General features: G+C 40.8%; 4 protein-coding genes across 8 annotated transcripts; all 4 read right to left on the minus strand.

Annotated features, from left to right (window-relative positions):
- Positions 1 to 1,113: 1,113 nt before the first annotated feature.
- Positions 1,114 to 4,664, minus strand: mylpfb (myosin light chain, phosphorylatable, fast skeletal muscle b). Of its 2 annotated transcripts, XM_053640310.1 has the most exons (6): positions 4,644 to 4,664; positions 4,250 to 4,345; positions 2,364 to 2,544; positions 1,925 to 2,003; positions 1,765 to 1,813; positions 1,114 to 1,687 (listed from the first exon to the last, which is right to left on the minus strand). In XM_053640310.1, exons 1-6 carry the CDS (start codon positions 4,644 to 4,646, stop codon positions 1,586 to 1,588), a joined length of 510 nt encoding a protein of 169 aa, XP_053496285.1. In that variant the 5' UTR covers positions 4,647 to 4,664; the 3' UTR covers positions 1,114 to 1,585. The 2 variants fall into 2 exon arrangements, with proteins under 2 accessions (XP_053496285.1, XP_053496284.1); XM_053640309.1 differs by lacking the exon at positions 4,644 to 4,664 and having other exon boundaries at positions 4,250 to 4,535.
- Positions 4,665 to 7,260: 2,596 nt separating this feature from the next.
- Positions 7,261 to 11,658, minus strand: LOC128617243 (sesquipedalian-1-like). Of its 2 annotated transcripts, none has more exons than XM_053640308.1 (4): positions 11,331 to 11,658; positions 10,933 to 11,058; positions 10,325 to 10,643; positions 7,261 to 8,706 (listed from the first exon to the last, which is right to left on the minus strand). In XM_053640308.1, exons 2-4 carry the CDS (start codon positions 11,008 to 11,010, stop codon positions 8,345 to 8,347), a joined length of 759 nt encoding a protein of 252 aa, XP_053496283.1. In that variant the 5' UTR covers positions 11,011 to 11,058; positions 11,331 to 11,658; the 3' UTR covers positions 7,261 to 8,344. The 2 variants fall into 2 exon arrangements, with proteins under 2 accessions (XP_053496283.1, XP_053496282.1); XM_053640307.1 differs by having other exon boundaries at positions 10,933 to 11,061; positions 11,331 to 11,657.
- A 543-nt stretch (positions 11,659 to 12,201) lies between these two features.
- Positions 12,202 to 19,312, minus strand: LOC128617241 (zinc finger protein 470-like). 2 transcript variants are annotated; one of them, XM_053640304.1, is made up of 3 exons: positions 19,022 to 19,312; positions 14,487 to 14,686; positions 12,202 to 14,358 (listed from the first exon to the last, which is right to left on the minus strand). In XM_053640304.1, exons 1-3 carry the CDS (start codon positions 19,054 to 19,056, stop codon positions 13,550 to 13,552), a joined length of 1,044 nt encoding a protein of 347 aa, XP_053496279.1. In that variant the 5' UTR covers positions 19,057 to 19,312; the 3' UTR covers positions 12,202 to 13,549. The 2 variants fall into 2 exon arrangements, with proteins under 2 accessions (XP_053496279.1, XP_053496278.1); XM_053640303.1 differs by lacking the exon at positions 19,022 to 19,312 and adding an exon at positions 14,781 to 16,786.
- A 1,931-nt stretch (positions 19,313 to 21,243) lies between these two features.
- Positions 21,244 to 23,574, minus strand: LOC128617242 (zinc finger protein 263-like). 2 transcript variants are annotated; one of them, XM_053640306.1, is made up of 3 exons: positions 23,432 to 23,574; positions 23,089 to 23,286; positions 21,244 to 22,862 (listed from the first exon to the last, which is right to left on the minus strand). In XM_053640306.1, exons 2-3 carry the CDS (start codon positions 23,282 to 23,284, stop codon positions 22,183 to 22,185), a joined length of 876 nt encoding a protein of 291 aa, XP_053496281.1. In that variant the 5' UTR covers positions 23,285 to 23,286; positions 23,432 to 23,574; the 3' UTR covers positions 21,244 to 22,182. The 2 variants fall into 2 exon arrangements, with proteins under 2 accessions (XP_053496281.1, XP_053496280.1); XM_053640305.1 differs by having other exon boundaries at positions 23,451 to 23,489.
- Positions 23,575 to 24,586: the final 1,012 nt, after the last annotated feature.

The following is a 24,586-nucleotide window of genomic DNA, read 5'->3' on the forward strand; positions in this document are numbered from 1 at the left end:
ACTAAATCGCTCTGTTGTGCCAAACGACTCAGTTATTGATTCGCCGGATTCTATTTGTTCACGGTTGACCTGCGTGTAATTAGCAGCGTTACCGATATATGAATATATGAACTGAAACCTTTTCGATGAAAACATCATGTTGTTTTTTTTGTTGTTGTTGTTTTGTTTTTTTTGTTTTTTTTAAAAAAAGTCCCTTCGGAAATGTGAGTCGGTTTCCAACGTTCACAGAAAAGAACCGGGCTAAAGAGTCGACTCGTTCGTGAACAAAACATCACTACGTGGCATGGATAGTCCTTACTACCGAAGATGATTAAACAGTCAGCTCTAATGAATTCCAGTTCATAAAATGAAAAAAAAAAAAAAATCACTTTAAAATATTGAAAAATTGACTATATTTAGCAGCTAGTTCTCTGTTACTGCTAGCTGTGGCGCTAATTCATCGGCTCAATTTGCTACGAACATAAAACAGAGTAAATGAAAAATAAACGAAGTACTGCTTCGATATTTTCAACAAATGAAGGATTTTGTACATTGAACAGAAATTTAAAGGTAATAAATATTGTGCTTCTCAGGTAAACAGCTTTTTATATAGGAATGTTATAACGTAGGCATGTTTACCTGAGATGTGTAAAATGTCTTAGCTTTACATTTTTGTTCAGCTGTACAAAATCCTTCATTTATTTGAAAATATCAAAACTATAAACTTTTTTTTATTTTTAAATTATTATTCAGTAAATTAATGCTCAATTAAGCTATGAAATAATGTACCTTTCAGGTAAAAATAAGTTTTTGGAAGGAATTATTATGTAGCTAATGTTAGCTGGGTAGCATTTCAACAGAATAACAATTTAGAATAAAATTATAAACTGAAATGGAAAGCTAAACAACATGCTGTAACTACATACTTATATTTAACCTTATATACATATAGTAAACTCAGTGTTTAGGTTGTTTGGGGGACTTCTTATGGCCTTCAGTACCAACCGGCCAACCGACACAAAGGTAAGGAAGATGTAAGCTTGTTAAAATTATTATTATTATTATTATTATTATTATTATTATTATTATTACTACTATTATTATTATTATGTGTTCAGGTGATTATCTCACTATTTTCTCCTTGTCGTCTCTCACTTCCAGAGAAATAAAGAAAGGACATGAATGGAGGAGAATCGATTTGTATTTTACTGTAAAACTGAACTTGCTTTTCTCAAATTCAAAACAAAACAAAACAAAAAAATACTTCAGCATATTTACAACAGCATTGTTGATGGAAGCACCAAAAAAATGCTTGTTCCTCTGCTCTTTATTGTAGGTTATGATAATAAACAAACGTGCACCAAAGAAAAGCAGAGAGAACATTGCGAAATGGTGTGGTTTGATGACACGGCATTATTGTTTATTGAAAATGATCCCACCACCAAGTTCAGGATCTCAGCGATGGAGATAAAGTCTTTCATTATCAGCCATGGGAGCGAGAGGAAGGGGAGAACCTGAGCATGCCATAGAGAAGAAGGAACCAATGAAGGAGCCACATGTGAGGGGTTTGAGGTAAGAGGTAGATAAATAGTAGATGGAAAGGAGTCTACTCCTCCTTCTCCTCTCCGTGTGTGATGACGTAGCAGATGTTCTTGTAGTCGACATTGCCAGCCACATCTGGAGGGAAGGCGGCCCACAGGTTTTTCATCTAAAACAATAAGAGTCTTATTATTTAATGATCAATAACTTCAAACATAAATGCTTTGCTAGTTACAGAAAACCCACCTCCTCTGCGCTGAACCTGTCACACTGGGTGGTCAGAAGCTCCTCAAGGCTGGAGAGAAGGAGAAAAGTTCAGTTCATAAGTGTTTATGCATTCATCCAAAATATCTCTGTCAAAGGAAGTAAAAATAAATAAATTGAGCTAAATGAGAACCGCACGTACAACTCCTTCTTGATGGAGCCGGTACCCTCGCTGTCAAGGACCTTGAAAGCGCTAACAATGACGTCTTCGGGATCAGCACCTTAAAGGTTGCAAGATTACAGATTTGTTATAATTGGAGTTAGAGGCTAACAAGCAAACAATGACAAACCAATCAATGTTGTAATCAGTGTCGAATGTTAAATGATAAATTTCATAATCTGTTTATGTTTTACACTATGTATAGTTATAAACAGCTGTTTCAATTGTCAAAATCAGTTGTCAAATGGTTCTTCAAGGAACCCTCTCTGAAAGGGAAACCATCTGTTGTATGGTTCTACATAGAATCCTTAATTGTTCCCCCAAATAAACAAACTGAAATCATGAGAGTAGAAAACATGCTATTGTTATATAATTCTGTTTCAAATGACATAAATGTGGCTAAGGTTAATTTGCAACCTACCCTTCAGCTTTTCGCCAAACATGGTGAGGAAGACGGTGAAGTTGATCGGACCACTGGCCTCCTTGATCATGGCCTCCAGCTCCTCGTTCTTCACGTTCAGCTGACCCATGGAGGCCAACACATCCCTTAGATCGTCCTTGCTGATGATGCCGTCCCTGTTCTGGTCGATGATGGTGAAGGCCTGTGAAAAGAATTTGACAAAGGATTCATTCTTTTTGGCAGCATGGATGTGATGTTTAGCCATGATTCTGGACCCTTCTCAGCAATATCAAGTTAATTAGAATTTCTGGCACCATTTTAAAGCCTATTATTCATGATATTCAGGATATACAGTATTCATGCATTCATGATATTAAGACTTGTATGTGTCATTCTTAGCAATTCTAGCTAAGCGCCATTTCTAAAAAAAAAATAATAAAAAAAAATAATAAAAAAATAAACCCACAAAAAAACCCACACACTGCTCATTTTAGCATCAGTCTGAGAGAAAAATATGACATCCATTAAGCTAAGTGGTTTGTTTGTGGACCGTTACTAATGTTTGTTTATCGGTGTGAAATGTGGTAACATTAGCTCGCTCTAAGGATGACGCCAATTTGGAAAATGCCTCTACAATACATTAAACTGTCCACATAAATAAGAATGGTGTTTCCTCATTTGGTGCCAGAGATCTTGTGAAATCTGAGAAGGTAAGTATTACACAGCAGCTGCTGGCCGATTGCCTTTCTAAGGTGTTAAAATGGTCTTGGAATTCATGGCATGAGTTTGGCGACATTTAAGGGATTAATTACGCTTTCCCCGACAACCATACCCACGCCCGCGAAACTAATCAATACGTTCCTGATTCTCATGCTCTCTTTCCAATTTCAGTTAACGAACATTCGCTACAAGTTAAAGTCACATTTAAATAAATAAATTCCACAAAAGAAATTAGTTCCTTTGCAGAAGGTACACGTGGTCCTGAAAACTCAACGTGATTGCTAATGATGGTGATTGTTTTTCAGCAAAAATATCCTCCACAAAAATGAAAGTCCAACACTTATTATTATTGTTAGTATGCACCATCTATACACCAGCTGTTGTCCAACATGTTCCTGTGGGCCATGATGGCTAGTATCAGCTGTTTCCAGATTTAACCCATAAACAGAATGGAGCAGAAGGAGTAAGTTTGGTGTAAACTACCACAAGGTGGTTTTATTTTTACATCTGACAGTCCAAGAACCCCCTAAAACACCAAACCTAAAGTGGCCACATCAGTTTTGCTGAGCCAGAAGAACTAAATATTAACCCCCGTGTTTAGGTTTCAGTATGATTTCTCTACTCGGTGATGATTATTTACTCATGTTAACAGTTCAGCTCTAACAAGAGTTCAGTCCTTGTAACTTCAGCATTGTTTTCTTGTTGTTGTTTTTTTACGAATCTCTTTTGATCTACAACATCTGGAGCAATCACCACAGAATTAATTTTGTACTGAGAAAAGACGAGGTTTAGTCCAAACACAATTACAATGGGCATCTAGGGGCAACTGTAGAATTTGCAAATCATAAAAGTCTAAATCTCTAAAACGTTATGATTTATTCTTTCTGAAGGAAGAACTTGTGGTTATGATACACATGGCTCTGAAGGCCTTGAATATTCCTTCAGGAAAGCGTAAGGTAATTAATGCAACTGCTTTTTACTGTATTGTGCCAGGAACATTGGTTAAAAGTCAACAAGAGCAGATTTGGGAAGACTTTCTCTCATGTATGTCTCATCTGAACCCGCTATTTGAATTAATGAGAGCTTTAATTATATCTTCATTTGTGTTAAATTAATTATTCCAGAATAACTACGAGTGTGAGATCCCATGTGATCTTTTACATGGCGTGGAGGTCGATTGAGCTTACCTCCTTGTACTCCTGGATCTGGCTCTGCTCAAACATGGAGAACACATTGGAGCTGCCACCCTCTCCCTGCTGCCTCCTCTTGGCCTTTTTGGGTGCCTGGAGATGAATAACATATGAAAACGATTTAAAGAGCATCCTTGGTGAACTGGGCTGAACAAGGGCAAGGCCAATTACTAGTATCTGGAAAGGCAGTGAATATCTAAGATAGCTTGGCCTTTGAAACCATATCAGTCTACTTTCAAGGATGTCTAATGACTAAAGCTGTCAGAAAGTTGAAGATCCAGAAGAAAGGATTTAAGGATTTTTATCTTCACTAACATTGACTCATTTTTAGTTCTGCCTTCTTCCCTGCTTGTAAATCCATACTTCCTGAAGATACAGCACAAACACTCACCATCTCTTGAGGTTATATGGAGTTTTTGTGGTTTGTCAGAAGAAGAACCACAAGCCGACACCAAGTCCGCGTGACTGACATGTACATTTTGACACTATGTAGCCTTATATACCAGCACGGGAGAGCTAACTATAGCCTCGTGATCAGGTTTGGCAGCGAAAGAGAGAGCAAGGGAAAGTAATAGAAGGAGCGTGGCTTCAAGTGTCACCTTCTCGGCTAAAATAGGCCTGAGACATCTTGAATTCAACCCTGCAAGATCTGTCGAGTGTTTGGTACAGCCTATGGACTTATAAGGAGAGATGGGTGTTTTTACAATCAGCTTGACACTTGGTTCACTATTTACTGACTATTTTCATTGTACATTTATTCATTTACATTTATTCACTTAGCAGACGCTTTTATCCAAAGCGACTTACAAATGAGAAAGATACAAGCAAAGCGATATATCAAGCAGAGAACAATACAAGAAGTGCTACCATACAAGATCTATTAATTGAATTCCAGAAGAAGCAAAGTGCAGAGTAGAGGTGTAAGTGCATTTTATGTATTAATTTTATTTATTTATTTATTTATTTTATTACGAGTTGGTTAGGTGTTCATGGAAGAGGTGGGTCTTTAGCTGTTTTTTGAAGATGGTGAGAGATTCTGCGGTCCAGATTGAGATTGGAAGTGCATTCCACCACTGAGGAACAGTTAGTGTGAAGGTTCTGGAAAGGGACCTTGTGCCACGCTGAATTGGAACTGCTAAACGTCGGTCGCTAATCGATCGCAGATTGCGAGAGGGAACGTTGAGGTAGGAGGGTGCTGTTCCTGACAAGGTCTTGTAGGTGAGCATCAAGACCTTGAACTTGATGCGGGCAGCTACAGGAAGCCAGTGGAGGGAGATGAAGAGGGGTGTGACATGGGTTCTCTTGGGCTGGTTGAAGACGAGGCGCGCTGCAGCATTCTGAATCATCTCAAGGGGTTTGATGGAGCTGGCTGGGAGGCCTGAAAGCAGTGAGTTGCAGTAGTCCAGTTTAGAGATAACAAGAGCCTGGACTAGTATCTGTGTAGCCTGTTTGGTGATGTACGGTCGGATTTTCTTGATGTTGTAAAGGATGAACCTACAGGACCTTGCAGTTGCTGAGATATGGTCTGTAAGGTCTGTAGACCTTACAGATATGGTCTGTAGGAAGGTTATTCCAAACAGACCCAAGACAAAACATAAAGCAAAGATGGAAGTTAGTGGCGTCCCATGATCTCTTAGCTTGGTTTATTTCCCACCTGCCATCAGGATGATCCTTGAACACAGGAAGAGCCTATGGCACTTCATTTCAGGATATACTGGAAATTTCCAAATGCAATCTGAAATTGCATTTCCAAAAAAAGCTTAAGTAGTAAACAAATCCTGTTGAGTTCATTTTATTTTCTTGTAAATGTTGCCTTCCAAAAGGTAAGCAAATTTCAGCAATCAAAGGGGAATTAGGTGCTGACATTCATTCCTCTGAGTAAATATGAGTTGTGTGTATCTTGACCCTGGGAATAACATAGTGGATTAGATGGAAGTTGGAATTCCTCATACGTCAAAATTCAGTTTATGAATGAACCGGCTATAAATAGGAACACATGACATAAACACAGCCATATCACTTTAAAAGTGTTTGCTGAAGGAGGACCCTGGTTCATCTTCAACATGTAAACAGGTCCACACTTTATCCAGCCATTAGTTACTGAAATGTATGGAAAATCATACAGGGTCACCTGATACACAGCTTAATGAGAAGCATGTCTCAATTTGATTGATATCCCATGTTTGCATGCATTTTTATTTCAGGATCTTCCGGACATTTGTGGTTCAGACTGAAATAACCCAAAAATAAAACAGCAACAGAGGGGACCGAGCTGCACATTATGTTGCAAATCCCATCAAACTGCTGATTCAAGGTCATACCATGTCCTGCTTGAAAATGAAGTGTAAAAGACAACCTCCGGGCTCCCGAGTGGCGCAAAAGGAAAGTTTTATCGCTGTCATCGGGAACATTTAAGGCTTTCCACTGAGGGTTCAGCTGAGCTATAATGTATGACAAGCAGCAGCTCAAAAAGATGCCGTTGGCTGGCTTCACATGTTTTCAAAGGATTTATTCCCCCTTTATAATAATCTCCACTCTTCCGGGAAGGCTGTAAGTGTTGTGTTGGCTAAGTGTTGAGATGTATAATACATTTTTAATGATTTTTTTTTTTTTCCAGCCAGGTACTAAGAGCATATGCAAATCTGGAGGTCAAGACTGAGTTTGTGTCATTTGGGGCAAGAAGGACAATTCAAGAGGTAAGAAAATGAAGAGAGTTCAGAGAGACTGTCTTCACAGTGTCAGTTACTGAGACCGAAATAACTTGACTTCCTCCTCATACACATTACTGAACAGCATTTCCTCAGTCCATCACACATGTAACACAGAGACATTCTCTATTACACACGGTGGTGTCCTGGCCTAAAGGCTTTAAGACAAATGACGTTTTCACTATTTCAGGCATAAAAATGACTGGACCACAATTCTGTACTTTTTGTTCGTTTTGTTTTTTCCTCCTTTAGACAATCACAATGTGTGGGGTTTAAGGTTATTGTTTTTTTGCAGTCAGTTTGATGCTCCTGGACACCACCATGCTCACTTTCTCTTCCTTAAAACGCATGTCAACCTTTCTGACCCCGCCATCTGTGCTCCTCTCAGCATCTAGAGAACTTTTCTGTTGAGTGGCAATAAAACTGCACCTGTTTACTGTCAGCTCCAGCAGTATCTGTACCTTATAAGAAAAAAAATATCCCTTTATCCTAAAAATGAAAATTTGTCATAAGAGATTTAGTCAAGATTGTGGAATTATCCATTATTGACATGCCTAAAAATTCTTGAAAACATGCTCCAGTGGTTCTATCATGGGTAAGTTCCTGTTTCCCTGGGGAATAAATAGGAGGTTACACACATGTACAATCAATAATTTGCAATGACCATCACAGTCTCTGGACTTGAACCCCACAGGGTTTTTTCAATGTAACTGGTCAACTAAATAACAGTTAACACATTCCACATAAACAAGCTCAATCTATGGAACGGTGTCAGCTTGGGAAATGCTTTTTAAGGAATGCTTTTATAAAAAAAAAGAAAAAGAAAAAAAAAGAAGGATGAATCCATAACTCAAGAAAAGATTTATTTATCAAATTTAATCTAAAACAGCTACATTAAATTATAGTATTCAGTGAAAATAACAACAAAAATCCAGATCAGTGTCTCAGACTACATTAAAAAAACAAAAAATTAATTAATAAGGAATAAAAAAAAAATCTGAATATTTTTACGACTACTTATATATATATAAAGTTATATTTTTTATTTCCCCACCTAAGGGGTGGGAAATACGGCAAACAGACCATATAACACATTTAAGTGTATAAACAAAAGATTTTTATTTTAAAATGTTAAAAAAATAAATGACAAAACTATTATTAAAAGATTATAACATCCAATCAGCTACGTATTACTGTACCAATAGAGTTGGTCAATGTTATACAAGTACCATGTATTGTAAAATAATGTAAAAATAATGTGATATCGTCACACCACCTACCATGACTTTATACACAAATACCTTAACATTCAGACATTTTGAAGTTACAAGGCCAGACAGGTGCCAATACGTAGTTTCAGCATCTCTCGTTCTCTCTTTTCTTTTTACCCCAAGTCAATCAGATTTCCTTCAGCCTGCTGCGCAGTCTTTTCCAGTCTCTTCTTCTGCCACTCGGCCACCAGTTGCCTCACTTCCTGTCCGAAGTGCTCGTGCATTTGGCAGAAGTCCTGCATAGGCTCCGCCCACTCCGAAATGCCTGGTCCGGGGCCGAGATTGTGGCGCTTGGGCCAAAGTTTAGGGGAGCGTTTGGGGGCTTGCTTGTAGCTGGTGGGCTGGGCATGTAGCGCCTGGTTTTCGTAAAAGACAGAGTTTGCGACTGGGCATTTGTGAAGCTTCTGAAGATGACGCATATTTTCCTTTGTGGACATGCTGTCCACCGGGTTGACTCCGACGTTTCTTGCTGCGTCTAGGGAAATGAAAAAGAAGATGGCTTTAAAAAAAAAAAAAAAAAAAAAAAAAAAGAAGACAGTGCAAAAATCTGTGCTTGACAAAAAATGGTGTGAAAGTGTAATAGGGATGTTTACAGTGTCGCGGTTAGTCACGCTAGCTAACTCACCACTTACTTAGTCCAGTGGTTCTCATCCCTTTTGTGTTCGGCTGTGACTCCCAAAAGAATTTCACAACACACTCCCACTGGACTCGCCCTAAATTAAACACTACACCGATAGTTCGATTTTTTTTCCTCCCCCTCTTACCTTTACTCACAGCCACTCTCTCTTTCAGATTTAATGACAACGTAACTACAGTTCTCTGGAAAAGTCCTTCTCCAAAATGCTCTAATAAATATTATATTATATATCAGCCATAACATTAAAACCACCTGCCTAATATTGCGTAGGTCCAAAACAACCAGGACCGGTCGAGGCATGGACGCCACAAGACCTCTGAAGGTGCGCTGTGGTATCTGCCACCAAGATGTTAGCAGCAAGTCCTTTAAGTCCCGGAAGTTGTGAGGTGGGGCCTCCGCGGATCGGACTTGTGGTCTGCAACAATGTTTAGGTAGGTGGTATGTGTCAAAGTAATCAAATCACATTCCCTCCGCCGGCTCGCCTTCTTCCCATAGCGCCCTCTGGTGCCATCTCTTCCCCAGGCAAGCGATGCACACACACGCACCGGACGTTCACATGATGCAAGTGAAAATGTGATTCAGACCAGGCCACCTTCTTCCATTGCTCCATGGTCCAGTTCTGATGTTCACGTGCCCATTGTAGGAGCTTTTGGTGATGGACAGGGGGTGCAGATCGATGAGCCTTGGGCGCCCATGACCCTGTCGCCGGGTCACCGGGTGTCCTTCCTTGGACCGCTTTTGGTAGGTACTAACCACTGCATACCGGGAACATTCCACAAGACCTGCTGTTTTGGAGATACTCCGACCCAGTCATCTAACCATCACAATCTATCAAAGTCACTCAAATCCTTATGCTTGCTCATTTTTCCTGCTTCCAACACGTCAACTTCGAGAACGGACTGTTCACATGCTGCCTAATAAATATATCCCACCCCTTGACAGGTGCCACTGTAACGAGATAACCAACGTTATTCACTTCACCGGTCAGTGGTTTTAACGTTACGGCTGATCGATGTTTACTCCATACCAGAGACTTTTTAACTCCACCCAAGTTGCTGGCTTCTTTGTCCTTATATTACAGTACAAATGTAATTAATTCAAGGATTAATTCACAATAGCAACAACCTCCAATTAGTAATTGCACTGTACAGTACATTTGGTAACATATGAATTAATTAGTGTGATTTAGTGGATATATGATGCTTTTAAATGCAGTCTAATCTTCTTGATGTTGAATAAGCCAGCTCTTGACCAGGTTTCCGGTTCGACTAGTTGTCTGCAAGTGCAAACGTGCGGACTCTCTGGATAAGGGCTTCTAGAGGAACACTGTAAAAGTAAAACGTATTGGCGATCCAATCCAGCTAACTCGTTAAACCACGTACGAAGAACAAGCCACAGATCTCTAGTACATGGGAACCATTTCAAGCGCTAAAGCGTAAAAGACGTCGTGCCTCACCGAGGTACTGCTGGCGCAGATCTTGCACGAGGAGTTTGAGGAAGCCGTGGTGGGCCGAGTGGAGGGCTTTGACCCAGCTCTCCTGACTCGCCTGGTCCTCAGCCGAGAACTTGTACGTGCGCAGGCCGTCTGTGTCCTCAGCGTCGCCGTAGAACGACACAGAGAAGGCAAAGTGCTCTTCAGAGTCGCAGAGCTGCACGATGCAGTGCTCCAGCACGATCACGCCCAGAAGATCGCGCTCGCTCCGGCGTTCCCGATAAAACAGCAGGTTCCCCTTGAGGGAGAACCAACGTTTCTGGTAGGATGTGTTCAGTTCCCCCTGCGGCGACAAAGATTTACATATTCACTAGTTTTCTTTTATATAAAAGCCACAACAGTAGCGTTCACCACAAGTGACAAATCATCTGATTTACAACACGGAAAGGAAAAAAAAAAAACACAACACGCGACAGGATTTCAAATGATGACTAGTCAACAGAATGATGTTCTCAGACAAAACCTCGAACGGCTTTCAGATTAAAGGGTCGAAAAGGCAAAACAGCAGGTTAGTAATGTGATGTGACGAAGACGCATGTTGTTGTTGTTATTGTTATTTAAGATCTCCATACCTTTTTGTATAGGTATCCCTCTTTATCAGGTGCACCGCTGAACAGGTAGTGGGTCAGGATTTTACCATGGATCTTCATCACGGGGTCGCAGAAAGTTCACACCAAAACATCTGTGCTTGTTTATGTCTACTAAAGCGTGGGAGAACCACAACAAACAAGACCTGAAACGATCACAAAACTACTTCACACGTGAGAGGCTTCATAACAAACACAGGCCCAAGGAGCTCGACACAAACAACAACAACAACAACAACAAACACAGCTGTGATTACTGCACGCGCTCGTGGCGTTTCTCACACTTTCAATTTGTATTTCCCCCTTTTTTTCTTCCTGATGTTTTTAAAACAGCTGGAAACGTAGTGTAAAGTTTATTTGAAGTCTGAGTGAACGTGACTTACCGTGTTTGTTCAAAGCCTCGACGAAACTCTTCCACTTCCGCAAACTGTAACCGCGCTCGCGCCCCTGATTATCTGACCCGACTATAGCGTTGTACACCTCCGCGCGTGCGCTTACGTATCACCAGTGTATCAATCGTTAAAATATCGCGATATTTCGGACATCCCGTGGTTCCGATATGACGGATATGAATGGCGTACTGGATTTTATTTACAACCCTTTGATGACACTAAACTCTTTTTCTGGCGCTAGACTCACTTTAAATTTCTAAACGATATAACTTCAGTTTATAAATAATTAAGTATCGCGAAATAACACACTTCACAAGTAACATGACAAGTGAAGCAGCCTATTACACATGCAAGCTAGTGTGTTTCATTACATTCACTAGCCACTTTATTATTAGGAACACCTGTATACCTGTTTATTCATGCAATTATCCAAGCCGCCAATCATATTTCAGCAGCGGAATGCACAAAATGGCTCAGATACAGGTCGAGAACTTCATTTACGTTAAATTTACGGCATTTGGCAGACGCCCTTATTCAGAGCTACTTACATTTATGTCATTTTATACAACTGAGCATATGAGAGTTATATGAGGTCTTGCTCAAGGGCCCATCAGTGGTAGCTTGGCAGTGCTAGAATTTGAATTCACGACCTTCGGATCAGTCGTCCGACATCTTAACCACTGAGCTACCACTGACCCAAGAGTTAACTGACTTCAAGAGTTAAAATATCAGAAAGGGAGATCTTGAGGGGAAATTTACATCTCAGTGACATTGATCATGGCATGGTTATCTCTCACCTGATTGATACCTTTCAGCAGTGACAATCCCATACATGCTTCCTAAGGGCTTTGCAGGACCATGGCTTCAGCATTTGGATGAAACCAAGACGGTGTTGAGAAAATCCTACAGAAAAAGCTGATCTTTATTTTTAGGTTAATCAGAATCACTACATTAATGACAGCTGTATGATAATTACCTAGGAACATATGTTTGAATGTGATTGTTTAATTCTTAGCACAGTCACATGCCCCGCTATACAAGGGTGTGCCACCAGGTCGTTGGTTGCTATATCACATTAAAGGAGGAATTAAAATCCCAAAAACCTGTAGTTCTAAAAGGGGTGTGTAGACTTTTTATAATCACTGTATATAACACCTCTGCCTACTGTTCCAGGAAGAGGAGCATCAGCTTTTATCTAATCTCTCATCAGCACCATGAGAGTCATCAAGGAAATGAACTGCGAACTTTGTACAGATCAGAGTGGCGTGTGTTACATGTTTATAAAAAGATTGAGAAATGAACAGGAAGATCATCCGATTTATGGAAGGAGAACTCGTATGAACTCGCCTCTCTTAATTAGGAAAAGAAGTTAAAGCTTTCTGCTTTTTCAATTAGTCACAAGGCTTTCTCAATTCTCTTGAAAAAAATATTTGCCCCTAGGATGTTTAACAAAAAAATGCTAATATACAAAAGTTCAAAAACTTCACAAATGTAACAACCAAATGAATCTAGGATGAATATTTACTTTTTGCAATACTGACTTATTTATTTGGAACGCTTTTTCATTAGAATAATCTCCTGATGATTCAGTAAAAATCTATAATCATAACTACTAGGTGTCCATAAGCTGTCTTCATACAATTTATCCTCTTAAAATAGAAGAAAAATAAAAAATAAAAAAATCACACAAGCATCGATAAGAAAGTAAACGTCCATGTTGTCCATCTGTGGCTATACCACGTGTGATAAAGGTGCAGATTGTAATGTTTAACCATGTTGATATTATTAATAATCATAATTTCAAAAGGCTTCTTAGAAAAACTGGGATATTGTCATACAGTAAAACTCAATACTTGATTCTTTTCAGGTTTCTGAAAATTGTTGGAAATGCGCACTGAGGTCCATTCCCCCCCAGAAAATGGCATCTCATGAGCAAGAGAATCAACCCTGGGGTGGTGTGATGACACACCATTACTACTGCCACCCCAGGTGATTATTTTTCTACAACACCATGTCCAAATGTGTTTTATTCCTCTTGTACTACAGCAATTTTGTCCCGCACTTACAATTTTTTTTAAATTGCTTGCTTGATGGATGACTTTGTGGAAAGCGCTTGTAGCACACCTGAGTACTAGCACCTACTCCAGACCAGTGCCAGTCATCAATCATATCAGCTCCTTTACTGAATTCCAAAAGTTGTCCATGTAAAGTCAAATGGCCAAACCATGAGAATCTTTCCACAGATTCTGGCGGTGTAATCTGTCTCCTATGTGGATCTTCTGATGCCGCTTGAGGTTCTCGGCCCTGCTGAAGCTCTTGCCGCACTGGACGCAGCAGTAGGGCTTCTCTCCGGTATGGACCCTTTTGTGCTTCTTCAGGTCTCCTGCTTGGCTAAAGCAGCGGCCGCACACCATGCAGCGATACGGTTTCTCGCCGGTGTGACACCTCTGATGGATCCGAAGGTTCCCGACGCGGCTGAAGGTCTTCCCGCAAACCAGACACACGTGGTGCTCCTCGTCTCGCGGACTGTGATGCTGTCTTTCGAGTCCTTGCAAGGAAGACGTCGTGCTCCAACTGTTCCCTACACACCTCCCGAGCGTGCTGAGGTTTGACTGGATGTACAGACTCGAGCTGATGCTGTCCTGCCTGGATGTCTGGTCTCTCAGACCCTCACCCATGGTAACCACAACTTGAGGGACCTGTTGTTCTTGTTGTGAGCATTCGGATGCAACAGGTTCGGTTTTAATGTCGACGCATGACGAGGCATCAGAAACACAAGTGCCAGGTTCCGTTCCTTTAATGGTGCAGTGCAAATCTGAGGTGTTGACCTGCTCGGTTCTTGGCGTACTTTTATCAGGTAGTGTAAGTGCAACTTGCAGGTCGCACACCGCCTCTGGTTCTGCGTCTGCTTTAACAACCGAATCCTGTTTCATACGAGAGACATGTTGAGCTTCGGGCATCATCTGAGTCTCAGTGGATGGGCGGTTGATGGACAAGGAGATGGAAGCAAGTCTTGACACTGTAAAGGTAAGGGGTGGGAAAAAACGATAAAGCGACATTTTCATCCAACATATTATTCGTTTTTTTTCACACATCAAGTGAGAAAAATAAAATGTAAAGCGTCTGGCTTTCTCTCCTGAAACTCACCTTCTCGCTCTTTCTCCAGGTTCTTCAGGGCATCCTGTAATTTCAGGCGTAGTCTCTCGTTCTCCCTCTGCGTCCGAGCCGTTTTCTCCTGATACTCGGACACCGTTTCCCTCACGGCCTCCAGCACCTCCTGCACCGCCACCGTCAGCAGCTTCACCACGCGGCAGTTCAGTCGCTCCAGTTTGGAAACGTTACTGCTCCTTTGATGAGATGGAAAAGAAAGTTATTCTGTAAAGTTGCTCCTTAGAATTTCTCTCTTTTTTGAGTTAAGTCGGTGCACTCGGCTCAGCTCACTGAAAAGAGATGACTCTTTGGCTCCCAAATGACTCCATGCTGGGGTTGTTTCATTGTTCAGTAAAATCGTAACAATACATACAGTACATAAACACTACAGTTTGTTATTGTGAAGTAAAAATGGGGTGAGATGGTGGTGTGGCAGGTAACATTACCACCTCACAGCTCCAGAGTCCCCGGTTTTATCCTGACCTCGGGTTACTGTCTCTGAGGAGTTTCACGTGTTCTCCCTATGTCCGCGTAGGTTTCCTTCGGGTTCGCCGGTATCCTCCCACCGCCCAAAAACATGCATCTAGGTGGATTGCTGAGTCTAAATTGCCCCTAAGTCTAATGGAGTGTGTGAATGTGTGTGCATGGTGATAGACTAGTGTCCCATCCAAAGTGTATTCCTGCCTGACGCCCAGTGTTCTCGGGATATGGTACAGATCCACCAGCACACTGACATTATTCTGAAGAATAATGAATGAATGACCAACAACCAGTCACTGATCACCATTGTTCCAAATAACCAATCACTGATCATCATTGTTTTTTAACAACCAATCACTGACCACCATTGCTAAAAAAAAAAAAATCACTGAATACCACTGTTCCCAATAACCAATCACTAATAATTTCTTAACAACCAATCATTGACCACCATCACTCTAAACAACCAATCACTGATCACCATCTCTCCAATCACTGACCACCATCTTTCCAAACAACCAATCACTGAGGTGCAGTGTGTTGTGTTAGAGTCGACCTCTTCCACGCTATTCTGTGCCTTGATCTATAGGCCACCTAACCCGGACAATGCCTTTTTAAGTGATTTTTGAACTTCTATTGTTCCGTTGTATGATCGTTTGTTATTATTGGGTGATTTTAATGTGCATGTCTGCTGCCCTGGTCAACCCTTGGTTACTGAATTTTGTAATATCTTGGATTCCTTTGGTTTTATTCAACACATAAATCAGGCAACTCATGTCCTTGGTCATACACTAGACCTTATATTGTCATATGGAACCGCTGTTGATAATGTTAATATTGAAGATGCTTCCTTCTCTGATCACAAGCCCATTGTTTTTAATGTCCCTGCTGCCAGCTCTGCCGTTATGACTAGGCCTTCAGGATATTCTTCTCGTTGTATTAATTCACTCACTGCCTCTCAGTTTAGTGAAAGTTTTCTAGCTAATGCTGTTGAAACATCCATCTTGAGTGCTGCAGAGTCTTCTTCTGGCCCTGATGATTTGATTGCCTTATTATACACATTTTGCTCCAATATTTTAGACTCCCTTGCCCCTTTTAAACTGAAACAACCAAATCGTAAATCTTATTACTGGCTGGACGATAATACTCGTTCTCTCAGACAGGCTTGTCGTAGAGCTGAGCGGAGATGGAAGCATGATCAGTTAACTGTGTCCTTCCAGATTTTTAAAGATTGTTTGTTTAAGTTTCAGAGTGCAGCAAAGTCAGCTAGGTCTAGGTATTTCTCTGACTTAATTGCTACACACTGTCATAGACCAAAGATCTTATTCACCACGATAAATTCGATTATTAATCCGAGTTGCCAATTCCATGGGGAACCCTCGGCTGAACTTTGTGAGAAGTTTTTAAAGTTTTTTGCTGATAAAGTAATTACCATTCGTTCTTCCTTCACTTTGCATTTATCAGACCTGTCCCTGAAATCACTGGCTTTAACGGTTTCATTTGATCAATTTGAACACGTTTCTCTAAAGGAACTGTGTGATCTGGTTAACCAGATGAAAATATCATCCACGCCACTTGATGTTGTTCCCGCTGTGCTTATGAAAGCAACCTTTTCTGAAATTGGCCCCAGTATCCAAGTGTTGATAAATTCTTCTTTGGATGCAGGGGTGGTCCCAAATTGTTTTAAGCATGCTATTGTTCAACCTTTGCTTAAGAAACAGGGTTTGGATGAAGGTTGCCTTAATAATTATCGGCCTGTCTCTAAGCTACCGTTTCTGTCAAAGCTGCTTGAGAAAGTAGTACAATCTCAATTGCCCCTGTTTTTAAACTCAGCTATGTTATTTGAACCTTTACAATCTGGTTTCACTGCTTTTCATAGCACGGAGTCTGCTTTGTTAAAAGTGTCCAATGACATTTTACTCACAGTGGATGCTGGAAAAAATACTGTGTTGATGCTACTAGATCTTACAGCTGCCTTTGATACTGTAGACCATAACATACTTCTCTGGCGCTTAGAGCATCTGTTTGGTATCAAGGGCACCGCCTTACAATGGCTCAGCTCATATCTTAAGGACAGGTCTTTCTCGGTAGCGTTGGGTAATTTCTGATCTTCTTCTAGTCCTATGATTAGTGGTGTTCCTCAAGGCTCCATTCTGGGCCCACTTCTTTTTAATTTATATATGCAGCCATTGGGGAATATTATTAGGGCTCACAATGTCTCTTTTCATTTATATGCTGATGATACCCAGTTGTACATTCCTTTGAAAGCTGGTGACTCCATTCAGCCATTGCTGGACTGTCTGGATGACATTAAAAAATGGTTGACAAATAATTTCCTCCGACTGATGGTCTCATTAACGAGCTCCATAATCACTTTCCCTCAATTTCTTCCCAGGTTCGGAACCTTGGCTTCATTCTAGACTCAGAATTATGCTTAACCAAGCAGATAAATTCGGTCGTTAAGACTAGTTTTTATCAACTACGGATTATTTCGAAACTCAAAACATTTTTGTCTTTCCAGGATTTGGAGAAGGTTATTCATGCTTTTATTACTTCTCGCTTAGATTACTGTAATTCATTATACTTGGGTCTTCCTCAGTCATCTCTGGCTCGTCTTCAGATGGCTCAGAATGCAGCTGCAAGGCTGTTGACCAGGGCAAAGAAGTTTGATCGTGTCACCCCAATTTTAGCATCGCTTCACTGGCTCCCAGTCCGTTTTAGGATTCAGTTTAAGGTTCTGATATTTGTTTTTAATACTCTTAATAATCAAGCTCCTTCCTATCTCGAGGATCTTCTTAAACCACATTCATCAAACAGATGTCTAAGATCTTCTGATAGGTTTCTTTTGCAGGTCCCTCGTTCCCGGTTAAAAACAAAGGGGGATAGAGCTTTTGCTGTTGCTGCCCCCCGTCTATGGAATCAACTACCACTGGACATCTGCCTTGCACCTTCTATTACCACTTTTAAAAATAGGCTTAAAACTTATCTCTTCTGCCAGGATTTTTGATCAAATTTTTAATTGTTTAAACAAATTTTTAATCAATTTTTTCTATTGTCTATTGTCTGTTTTTATTTGGTGTAATTCTGTTTCTATTTTACTTTCCTTACTCTGTGCAGCACTTTGGTCAGCTTTGCTGTGTGCTATATAAATAAATTTTACTTACTTACTTACTGACTACCATCTTTCCAAACAACCAATCACTGATCACCATGGTTTTCTTAACAGTCACCGATCATCATTGTTTTTTAACAACCAATCACTGACCACCATTGCTAAAAAAAAAAAAAAAAAAAAAAAAAAATCACTGAATACCACTGTTCCCAATAACCAAAAACTAATAATTTCTTAACAACCAATCACTGACCACCATCACTCTAAACAACCAATCACTGATCACCATCTCTCCAATCACTGATCACCATCTCTCCAATCACTGACCACCATCTTTCCAAACAACCAATCACTGACTACCATCTTTCCAAATAACCAATCACTGACCACTATCTCTCCAAACAACCAATCACTGACCACCATCTCTCCAAACAACCAATCACTGACCACCATCGCTCCAAACAACTAATCACTCCTCAACATTGCTTTCTTAATCCACCACTAACAGCTACCACTGCTTCATATTTTGATAGAAATGATAGACTTTTGTAAACACATAAATAGCTCGTTTGTGGTGCCATGACTAAAGACATTTTCTTATTTCTATAACAAACAAGTTATATAATCTGTTATTTTCTACGTGTCTTCAGAAACTCTTCCTTCTTCATGCAACACATTTTAAAGGAGTCCTTTTAGTGACATTTTGAGCAAACATTAGATCAGACTTTCCCCGGAAAAGAATGTGCAGCATTGCATTTCTTTTTCTTTCTCACATTTGAGTAAAAAGGTGAACAGCCTCGCCTGTGGATTAATTAATAACCGCTTTCACACGCAAGAGGGCGAGCAATGCTCTAAAACATTCCACCTAACGACTCCGTGAACACAGGAAATGAAATGAAATAATGCATGACAGTGGATTTGAAAATAAAACATAAATTACCGAGACAGGCTGTTATCCAGCGCCGCTGTTGACATGGCAACCGGGTTGTTAATAAAGCGATAATAACGCGTTAAACAAACACGGAAGAAAAAAAAACCTAAAACAAAACCCTAATAGCTGGCGATTACTGAAGACACTTTCACTGCTGTGGGTTTAATAAAAAATAAACAAATATATAAATACACAAATACAAGTCTCTTGTATTCCAAACAATATGCCAAGTTAATAAACTAATCAATAACTATTTGTTTCCGTTTTTTGTCGCGGTTATCAGTCACACTCCTCCAGCCACATTTGCTAGTGAGCTTTTATTTACTTCCGGTATCGCGATTTCAAAATAACAGTCCCGAAAGTTATTTTGTTCCAGCGTTTGTCACGTGATGCAACAATTATAAACCGATGATTACTGATTATAATTGATTTTATATATAAATATATTTTATAAAATATACAATTACATATATATATATATATATATATATATATATATATATATATACCTTTTAAAAAAAAGGACAAACAACTGGTGTGTAAAAAATTTTTTCCATGTTTTTAATGCGTAAATCTTTGATCAGGCTGGCAAGATGATTTCCAGGTATTTCTACAAACTTTTCAAATAGTTCTTCTCTACATCGTTATCATTCGCACACTACTAACAGTAGACGTTCCAGGTTTTATGCAATATGTCACATAGGAGTGGAGAGAAATGGGCTCCAGTTCATAAAACATTCACAAACATTACATACCTTTCATAAAGCCTCTAATGCTGTTTTATAGAAGCTTAATATAATGGTTATGCATATGTTATGAAGTTCATATGTAGATTAAGTGTTACCAGATATAGTAACTCATATAATCCTATACTCTTTACAACTGTGGTGAGCAGAAAATCAACTCAGCATGTGCAAAACACCGAACCTTGAGGCGGATGAGGTACAACAGAAGAAGATCACATCAACTTCCACACTTGTCAGCCAAGAAGAAGAATCTGACAGCATCATGGGTGCAGACTCACCCAAACTGGACAGTCGAAGAGTAGGGGGGAAAAAATCACATGGCTTTTGTCCAGTCTTCGACTGTCCAGTTTAGGTGAGTCTGCACCCATGATAGCGTCAGATTCTTGTTCTTGGCTGACAAGAGTGGAACCTGATGTGATCTTCTGCTGTTGTAGCTCATCCACCTCAAGGTTTGATATGTTGTGTGTTTTGAGATGCTTTTCTGCTCACCACAATTGTACAGAGTGGTTATTAGAGTTACCGCAACCTCAGCTCGAACCAGTCGGGCCGTTCTCCGTTGACCCTCTCGACATCGACAAGGCGTCTCCGTCCGCAGAACTGCCGCCCACTGGGTCTTTTCTTCTTTATTGCACCATTCTGTGTAAACTCTAGACTGTTGTGTGTGAAAATCACAGGATTCCTGAAATACTACGATTAGCTCATTAGATAATGGCGTAAACGAGTAGGTGTACAGGTGCTCCAATTAAAAAAGTGCTCGGTCAGATGGAAACTAAAAACCCTTCATTATCTCACGAACCCTTAAAGAACACTTGGAGAATGCATTGTTATATTCAGACAGGTTTAAACAAATCAATTCAACGCTTTGATACTGAAATCCCACAGTTAGCTAATGCGAGTTATACTGGAGCATGGGGGCGTGTCCTAATTAGCATACTCATCTATTCTGGTGGAGGGTAAAGGTGTAGACATGCTCCTTGGACGTTTTTTTTCTTTGGTGTTAAAAACATTTTGAACCTTTGAAGTTTTTTTTTTAATATTCTTTAAGTCAAATATATTACATAAAAACATACAATTATATAATACATTACGTTATGCAGATAATGTACAGATATTTTTCTGCAGCCACAGAACACGCTGAATAATTTATAAAACACAAAGACTGTCATTGGGCCACTTTTATCCGAAGTGACGCTTTGATGGTTTTTTTGTGTCGTCTCTGAAGACGTGAACACGTCAGTAAGCAACGGGTCGGCCATCGTTTCCTGTCAGAAAAAGAATCGTACACAAACTACGAGCTCGTAAATTTAGGTTCATAAATCTGCATCTGTACAACTCTTTTATGTTTTAACCAGCATCCAATTACAACAGTCAAATTTAACAGCAGTGTTCATACAGCTATGTTGACATCTGCATAAGCCCTTAACAACAACTGATGTAACTATATATATATATATATATATATATATATATATATATATATATATATATATATATAAAACATTGGGGCGTCATTCATCAATCTTTAAGTAAAGTTGTGTGTAAGTCAGGATTTCGCAGAATGTTTTAGTGATTGTTGCGACCAAAAACGCTCGATTTTGCTGCGGCTTTTCGTTGTTTTTTTTCCCCCGAAATCTGCGATGCGACTCGGAGTTTTTCGTTCTTTTTTTCACGGAAAACTACTCGAATCGGCGAAATCGCAACTGTGTGAAGTCTTTCACAGTGATGTTTGTTGTTAAACAAGACCTTTTAGCTGTACTCATGTTTCGACGCACGTGAATCGAAGAGGGTTTTCGCTGAATGTGCGCCATGAAGACGTCACGTGACGCGTCCGGTCTGAATCGGTGGGAAATATGTGGCGATTTCGAAAAAAATCGCAAGCCGCTACGAATATTGCGGAGTTCACTTGATTTTTGGTTAACCAAACCGAACTCCAAATTTTCACTGAAGTTTAAAAGCAACGTTGGTTAGTCTTCAAACGAGTAGGTTTACACACCGTCAGGAACACAAGTAGAATACGAACGTTTTTCAGAATTTACGGGATTCTCACGAATACTAAATTGTGTTTGTGTGTACAGGCTCGTACGGACGGTTTGCGCACAAATCCGTAAATCTTGATGAACAAGGCCCGTTTATTTGTTACACGGCCAAAACATTAACAGTATAAAACGGGAAAGGGGGCGTAGCTTCCAGAGAATGTCAGTTAAACGCGGTTTTGTTAAAATGTTAGTATACTTTTCAACGTGCAGGCTTGTGACTGTTATCATGAAGGGCTTAAGTAGGTGTTACGTAGCCCTATGAACACCGTGTTAAGGTCTTACATTACAGTACACAATCACAATTTTCAGAGTCAGGACAGTGCAGTGGGCGGAGCCAGAGCAACAACTACAAACAAAAAAAAGTGACTTTTGACACCCTGAGGTTCCTTCAGAGCTCCATGTTCCTCCTGGTGACAGTGACGTGTCGGCCCGTGTGGACCATCTGATGCTTCTTCAGATGGCTGGACTGGCAGAAGCTCTTGCTGCACTGCGGGCACTGGTACGGCCTCTCGCCCGTGTGCACGCGCTTGTGTTTCTGCAGGTTTCCGCTGTGGCTGAAGCGCCGGCCGCAGTGCGAGCACGTGTACGGCTTCTCCCCCGTGTGGCAGCGCTGGTGGATGCGCAGGTTGGCGAGTCGGTTAAAGTTTTTCCCACACAGCAGACAGATGTGGCGCTCGTCCCGGCTCTGCTGTCTCCAGCCGTCTTCCTCGAAGGGGAAATGCTCCACAAAGGTGTCCAGAGTGTCCGTGTTGTTGCACGGAGGCGCTGCGGGGAAGTCCGCCTCGTTCTGAGACGCGTGGAACTGCAAATGCGTGCAGGGGAAATAGGTATTTTGGAGAACGGGTTCCAGAACGGGTTCTTCTGCAGCCGGGTAGTCCGACTGTTCCATTTCGGTTTTGATTTCAGCGGGAAACAAGCCGTTTTGCGCGTCGTTGGGTGGCTCCTCCTTGAAACACGGCTTGTCTTTCAACGCTGTGGTGTCCGACTGACGACTGCATGAAGGTTTCTTCTGTCCAAACGAAGTAGGAGGAGGAGGAGACACAGTGAGCTGGGCAGTGATGTGTGAAACTAAACACATGAGAGAAAAAGGAAAAAAAATACACAACTAAGATACAGACAAAAGTAAATATTGTGAAAGTACCCAGAGTTCCAGGAGTCTGAAGTTGGAGTTTAAGAGATCACGGTTTATGTTTATTTATATAAAATCCCTCACTCAGTGACCGGCATATGGACAAGCTGAAGGGTACGTGATGACGCCTGTCCAGCTCGGGGGGTGCCAATACTTTGCGCGTACCTGCGGTGTCCCTGTCCAGCTGGTCCTGCAGCTCCTGCACTCTCCTCCGCAGTCTCTCGTTCTCCCTCTGCGTCTGCGCGCTTTTCTCCTCGTACTCCCGCACCGTGTCCCGCACCGCCTCCAGCACGCGCTGCACCGCCGCCGTCAGCAGCTCGCTCACGCGCTCGTTCAGACGCTCCGCTTTAGACATCTCCATCCCTGCACAAAAAAATACCGTTTCGTGTTGGATATATATACAGAGAGAGAGAGAGATTTAGATTGGGGTTTTATCCACTCCCGAACTTAACGCAGCTGGCTAGAGGCTGGAAAATAAGACGCATAAAACAGTGGTTTTATTTATCACCAAAATCTTTACGACTGACGCATTTCGGCAGGGCTTGTTATTGTCGGCATCCAGGATCACTTCCGGGTAAACGTGCTGGACTCTGTCATAATAAAAGTCTAGACCTGCCTTGCATTTGGCGGTTTCCACAGTTGTCACCTTAGCGTGAATCATGGCCACCCTAATAATATATAATCATCATTAAATTATTAATATTATTATCATTATTATTATTATTATTATTATTACTAGTAGTAGTAGTCAGTGCACTCAGTGTTTCCAGTATAAGTTTTGGATCCACAGGATAAGGCAGCGTCAGTGCGGTTACTAATGGCATACGATGTGAAACTGGACGACTTGCGAAATCTTACCGCGCTGCGTTCCTACGAATAATAACAGAACACAGTGTGGTAGTGGTGGCTCTGTGGTTAAAGGCTCTGGGTTACTTATCGGAAGGTCAGGAGTTCACACCCCAGCACTGCCAAGCTACCACTGTTAGGCCCTTAACCCTCAATTGCTCATTTGTATAAATGAGATAAAATGTAAGTTGCTCTGGATAAGGGTGTCTGCCTTAAATGTAAAACATGCTACAACACACTTTTGAACACTCCTTTCAGCATTTTTCGACGGCGAGGACTGTCGACGAGTGTGCTTTCAAGCTAGCAAACACGGTTAACACAATCGCTAACACTTTTCTAGATCGATCAAACATTGGCATTCCTACTCAGGCCATACACATACACATCAGGGGCGCCACGTTATATCATTTTATCTGGACGTGGATTAGGGTTTTACCCCGACCTAGATTGCTACCCCAATAAACTCACCGTGTTTAAGCTGGCCATGGCATTGAAAAAGGTCCTGGCCACACCTCTGCGTACCCCATGTCTCATGTTGGGTAAATGTATTTTTTGCAGGATAGTAACATCTCAACCTGAAGATTTCGTTCTAAACAGAACTCGTGAACACTCAACATATTCACTATACACAGCTACACAACGTGCGATGTGGTTCGACTTTATTTTGAAGAGCTACACTGCATGTTTTTAGCCACAAAAACAGCTTTTCGAGGCAGAAATTTTTATTTTAATTTGGAGTCCAGTCATTCTCTTGAAGAACACTTGTAAATGCTCAGGTCTTGCACTTACAGTAGTACTAAGTGTAATAGTCTACATT

Source organism: Ictalurus furcatus, chromosome 13 (assembly GCF_023375685.1).
Source record: "Ictalurus furcatus strain D&B chromosome 13, Billie_1.0, whole genome shotgun sequence".
NCBI classification, from domain to species: domain Eukaryota; kingdom Metazoa; phylum Chordata; class Actinopteri; order Siluriformes; family Ictaluridae; genus Ictalurus; species Ictalurus furcatus.